This window comes from Babylonia areolata, chromosome 14 (genome assembly GCF_041734735.1).
Source record: "Babylonia areolata isolate BAREFJ2019XMU chromosome 14, ASM4173473v1, whole genome shotgun sequence".
In the NCBI taxonomy this organism is placed as follows: domain Eukaryota; kingdom Metazoa; phylum Mollusca; class Gastropoda; order Neogastropoda; family Buccinidae; genus Babylonia; species Babylonia areolata.
The window spans coordinates 20,940,089-20,946,255 of record NC_134889.1 but is presented as its reverse complement, the minus strand read 5'-3'; the positions used below and the strand labels follow the sequence as shown (position 1 = coordinate 20,946,255).

The 6,167-nt window shown below is 45.2% G+C and overlaps 1 protein-coding gene across 1 annotated transcript; it reads left to right on the top strand.

The window, feature by feature from the left end:
* Positions 1-392: 392 nt before the first annotated feature.
* Positions 393-2,146, top strand: LOC143289910 (uncharacterized). Its single transcript, XM_076599149.1, has one exon. The coding sequence runs from the start codon at positions 612-614 to the stop codon at positions 2,109-2,111; it is 1,500 nt and encodes a 499-aa protein (XP_076455264.1). The 5' UTR covers positions 393-611; the 3' UTR covers positions 2,112-2,146.
* Positions 2,147-6,167: the final 4,021 nt, after the last annotated feature.

The window sequence follows — 6,167 nt, the reverse complement described above, 5'->3', positions numbered from 1 at the left end:
ATGTATTTCCCATTGCAATGGAGAAACCATTGATAATACAGCTCTCACTTTGCTGTTGTGACTGATCAACCGATTCATTTTGATTATTTTAGCATGCATTGATTATTTTGTACACCTATTCTGTTTTTTGTTGTTTTTTCGTGTGTTTTTTTCCCCTAATTTTACCCCACTTTTTTTGTTTTTTTGTTTGTTTGTTTTTGCATTTGTTGCTTCATTTCTGTCAGAGATAGCACATGTCACTGTGTCTATGTCATTCATTTATGTATTTTCTGTATCTATTTGTTGTTGTCATCTTCTTTTTGTAATCCATTTAGTCATTTGCTCATTTATCTAGTTAGCTAGCTATCCGCATATCCGTCTATCTATTCAACTGTCTATGATTATTCATTCATTTCTTTTCACAGACCCCCCCCCCCCTCCCCCAGGAGGGCCACCATCGCTATGACGTCACAAAGCACCCGGATGGAGACGGCCTCAAAAGCGGGACTGACGTGACCTTTCAAACCACCGATATCATATGTACAAATAACTAATTAATCAATTAACTACTGGGGGGGGGGAAAAAAATATATATATATATACATATATAAATATTTCAACAAAGGGGGAGGATGGGCGAGGCCACCACCACCACTACCACCACCACCACCACCACAGACCTGTGCGCCGTGTGTCAGGACGAACCCACAGACCCTCGCGTGCTGCCCTGCAACAACCGCCACGTCTTCTGCCTCCGCTGCCTCAAGCACCTCATCCACCACCAGCAGAACAACGCCGGCGACAACACCCACGCGGCCGCTAGGAACCAGTTCCCTTGCCCTCTGTGCAGGAACGTGGTGACCGTGCCCCCAGGCGGTGCCGAAGCCTTCCAGCCCCTCCCCCACCCCAGGGCCCCCCGGGGCACCAGGATGGTCCGTCTGGTCGTGGACGTGGCCGAGCAGCGCCGACTGCTTCGGGACATCCGGAAGCGCCACGGGGGAGGAGGAAGAAGGGTGGTGCCCGTGCTGCCGCCACGTCCCCCGCAGCATCACCCTCGTGGGCATAGCGGCGGCGGTACAGCGGCTTCGCGGGGGCAGCAGCGGTCTGATGATGGCTCGATTCTTCCAGCGTCGCCGCCACCACAACCACCACCACCACCACCACCACCACCACCACCACGCACCTCGGGAGAAGAGGACCTGTCTGCGGAGACTGAACTCCACCACTACCACCACCAGCACCACCAGCATCAGCAAGAGCAAGAGGACGAGCAGCTGAGACTCATTCTGCAGGAACTGGAGGAGGATGAGAGGAGCTCGCTGGAAGAGGTCCTCCTGCAGCGAGAGCGGCAGCGAGAACTGGAGGCCTGCGACTGGAGACTGGCGGAGGAACTGCAACGTCAGGAGCATCAGCAGCATCAGCAGCATCAGCAGCAGCAGCAGCAGTATCAGCAGCAGCAGCAGCAGCAGTATCAGCAGTATCAGCATCAGCAGCAGCAGTATCAGCAGCAGCAGCAGCAGCAGCATCAGCAGCATCAGCAGCAGTATCAGCAGCATCAGCAGCAGCAGTATCAGCAGCAGCAGCAGCAGCAGTATCAGCAGTATCAGCAGCAGCAGCAGTATCAGCAGTATCAGCAGCAGCAGCAGTATCAGCAGTATCAGCATCAGCAGCAGCAGCAGCAGTATCAGCAGCATCAGCAGCAGCAGTATCAGCAGTATCAGCAGCAGCAGCAGCAGCAGCAGCACCGTCAACAACAGCAACAAGGACTGCTGCTCACAGACACGCTGGATCAGACCTGGTTGCAGAACCAGCGGGCGATCGAAGAAGAACGAAGGCAGCTGGAGCAAAGGACTCTTCTCGTCCTCCAACAAGTCGAAGAAGACAGAAGGTCAGCACAGCGACTTGTCTCGGAAGAACGTCGACGATATCGTCACAATCAGCAACGACAACGACAACGACAGCAGCGACAAAATCAGGAAGAAGAAGAAGAAGAAGAAGAAGAGTCGACGGACTCTCTGGGCCAGTATTTTGCCGAACTGCTCCGACAGTTTACAGAAGGGAGGGGCGCCAGACCTCGAAGACCACGTGCTGAGCTGTGTAGGGCTGTCGACGATGGTTGCTCTGTGATGTGATGCAGCTGCTGGTTTATTAAAGCTCCCTTCAGTCAGTCTGTCTCTGTCTGTGTCTGTCTGTCTGTCTGTCTGTCAACTATGTACCGTCATGTTTCACTCAATTCCATCAAGTAGAGTGATGGCCCAGAGGTAACGCGTCCGCCAAGGAAGCGAGAGAATCTGAGTTCGCTGGTTCGAATCACGGCTCAGCCGCCGATATTTTCTCCCTCTCCACTAGAACTTGAGTGGTGGTCTGGACACTAGTCATTCAGATGAGACGATAAACCGAGGTCCTGTGTGCAGCTTGCACTTAGCGCACGTAAAAGAAGCCACGGCAACAAAAGGGTTGTTCAAGCAAAATTCTGTAGGAAAATCCACTTCGACAAGAAAAACAAATAAAACTGCATGCAGGAAAAAAATACAAAAAGAAAAGGGAGGGGGGGGGCGGGGGGGGGGGGGGGGGCGGGGGGGGGGGGGGGGGGTTAGCGACGCGCTCTCCCTGGAGAGAGCAGCCCGAATTTCACACAGAGAAATCTGTTGTGATAAAAAGAAATATAAAATATACAAAATTCAAATACAAATTTGAATTGTTTCGGATAAATCACTAAGCAATGTGTGTAATGAAATTCACTGGAAGCAAGCAGTTTTGATTTACGTTTGGAACTTATTGACAGCATTCTGTCTGTCTGTCTCTGTCTGTCTGTCTGTCTGTCTGTCTGTCCGCCTTGTACCGTAATGTTTTACCCACTACCATTTAAATTGTTTGAGATAAAATACTAAGCAATGTGTGTAATGAAAATCATTGGAAGCAAGCAGTTTTGATTTACATTTGGAACTTGTGTACAGCCTTCTGTCTGTCTGTCTGTCTGTCTGTCCGCCTTGTACCGTAATGTTTCACCCAATACCATTTGAATTGTTTGGGACAAAACGCTAAGCAATGTGAGTAATGGAATCCAATGGAAGCAAGTAATTTTGATTTGGAACTTGTTGATAGCATTCTGTCTGACTGTCTGTCTTCTCTGTCTGTCTGTCTGTCTGTCCGCCTTGTACCGTAATGTTTCACCCAATACCATTTGAATTGTTTGGGATAGAACGCTAAGCAGTGTGAGTAATGGAATCCAATGGAAGCAAGTAATTTTGATTTGGAACTTGTTGATAGCATTCTGTCTGACTGTCTGTCTTCTCTGTCTGTCTGTCTGTCTGTCCGCCTTGTACCGTAATGTTTCACCCAATACCATTTGAATTGTTTGGGATAAAACGCTAAGCAGTGTGAGTAATGGAATCCAATGGAAGCAAGTAATTTTGATTTGGAACTTGTTGATAGCATTCTGTCTCTGTCTCTCTGTCTGTCTGTCTGTCTGTCTGTCTGTCTGTCTGCCTGCCATGTACCGTAATGTTTCACCCACTACCATTTGAATTGTTTGGGATAAAAACACTACGCAATGTGCGTAATAGAATTCAATGGAAGCAAGTGATTTTGATTTATGTTTGGAACGTGTTACGCGTGTTTTCGATTGTTCCCATATTCGTCTTAGATATTTTCTTCTTGTTTTGTTTCCAAATTTGTCTGTTCTTTTTCCTTAATGTTTTTGAATTTTCCTCTTTTTTTTTCTTAATGTTTTTGAATTTTCCTTTTCTTTTTCCTTAATGTTTTTGAATTTTCCTTTTCTTTTCCTTAATTTTTTTTTTTTCCTTTCTTTTTCCATAATGTTTTTGAAATGTTCTTTTCTTTACCCTAATGGTTGTGAATGTTCCTTTTCTTCTTCTTCTTAACCTTTTTTTCCCCCTTTCCTTTTTTCCCCCGACGTTTTCGAATTTCCATTTCCTTAATGGTTTTGAATTTTCCCTTTCTTCCCCCCCCCCCCCCCCCCCCCTCCTTTTTTTTTTTTTTTTTTTTTTAATGTTTCTCTGTTCCTTTCCATATATTGCGATTGTTGGGTTGAATAACTACTCCTCTTTGATGCAATTGGATCGACTTTATGTGTTTTACAAAACAAAAAAACACAAAATGTTTTGGGTGTCCCTTTTTTCCTTCCTCAAGAATTCTCTCCCTGTAAATAAAAGTTTTGAGAAATTCTGAACTGGAAAAAGAGTCTTTTGTGGTTGAAACGGAGTGATAAAAAAATGATAAAAGGAAAAAAAAATGAATGAAAGATTTTGTTATTAAGCTTATTTTGGTGGGGTTTTTTGTTGTTGTTTTTTTGTTGTTGTTGTTGTTGTTTTGTTTTGTCTGTTTGTTTTGTTGTTGTTTGTGTGGGTTTTTTGTTTGTTTGTTGATGTTTTTGTTTTAATTGAACATCCTGGTGACCAGAGGCTCAGTACATTCTGTTGTTTGTATGTAGCACGTGATCATAGTCATGTATAATTGTGTTGTATTGCATTATATTATTACATTTTTGTCCCAACAGATTTCTCTGTGTGAAATTCGGGCTGCTCTTCACGGTGAGGGAGAGCGTCACCACAATGCACCACCACCCTTTTATCTTCTGTCTGTCTGCAAGTCTATTTGCTTCTCTACCAAAGTTGTTTTTTTCTTACAGAGTTTATGCCGGGAACAGCTCTCTTATTGCCGTGGGTTCTTTTACAGCAAGCTACACACGGGACTTCGGTTTGTCGTTCTATCCGAATGACTAGGTTCCAGACCATCATTCAAGGTCTTGTGGAAGCTGGAAAAGAATTCTGGCGAGTCACGTACGTAAGGGATTCGATCCCGCACCCTCAGATTCTCTCGCTTCCTATGGGCGGACGCGTTTACACTGGGCCACCCACCTCTCCAATCGTGACTTCAGTGCTTACTCCGGCGATATGTTTCTAACCGCAGTTGGTTGGTGCTGTCCGCAGTGTCAGCTTTGCGTTATAGTCTTCGTAATTTTCTTCTAATAGGTGTATGTCTAAACAAATGCACCATGCAGCTGTGTGGCTCAGTGGTTTGATCGCAGATTGGGTTCGGGAAATCGACTCCAGTCTGAATGTGAATGCATAGCTTAAACGATTATAGGGTAGGTATGGGTAGTTGCGAACAGCGTGTAATTGCGAACGATTCGTATACCGCCCCACTTCGAAGCGTTCTTAATGATTGTATTTCATAATTTAACGTCTGCTTTGACCTTTTTCTGATACCTTAATGAATATCCATTTCCCAGAACCAATCAAACATCAGCTATTTCTGGCTATTTCCGCGCTCTTTCTTCTCTTTACGCACAACTGTCGACCAAGGTTACAAACGTGCTCTTAACTCTCTGCATACGAACGGCGAAAGAGACGACGTTAACAGCGTTTCACCCCAGTTGCCATCATCAAAATATTGCAAGCGGAAGGCTCTTATACTGAAGAGGTAAATGTTGTCAAAGAATACCACAATTCTGACGACGGAAGCTAAAGGTTGGGTCATTGAGACACCCACTGGACATCCGAGGGGTCTGTGTAGAGAAGAGAGGACTGGCCGTAGTGAGTGAGTTAAAATCCAAAAATCAATGGAAGCAAGTTGTTGGGTTCGACCCCTGACACAGTTTGGAATAGTTGATTTGATCGGATATGTTGAAGGCGCATTACAAGTGCTGCGATAATTTAAGAAAGCATATTTGTGACAGATAAGAACATCAGTTTTGACAGAAATCTGCAAAATAGTGTCGTTTGCAGTTGGGATATTTTGATGTAAGTCTTCTTGCGAACGAAGCTGCACAGCTACTGAGCACTCTCTCAAAAGGGTGTGTTTGTGAGTGGTGTGGGTGTGTGTGTTTTAACCCTTTCACCGCCAGTCAATTTAGAGTGCAAAATTCACTTGTGCTATGAACACAGTAAATATGGCGTCTAAGAATAGCTGGGGATTACCCCTGCAATGTGTAGAAAATATGACCTATCCTACCACCGAACATTAAGAGCAGTAGGTTCATGGATAACAGACCCATGATCTGGTCACCTTTCTGTGGCATGGGTCTCTCTACCTAGCTTGTGCATAAATGCGAGTTTGGCGGTGAAAGGGTTAATGTCTGTTTGTGTGTTGGTGTTTATGTGTGATCAAAACCAACAATACAACAGTCTAGTGTGATGTTCCAATAGAAGTTATGTCTGATGAGT

Bases quoted from the DNA above. Each gene is read 5' to 3' on its own strand.
- LOC143289910 (XM_076599149.1), top strand. From the start codon at position 612: ATGGGCGAGGCCACCACCACCACTACCACCACCACCACCACCACAGAC.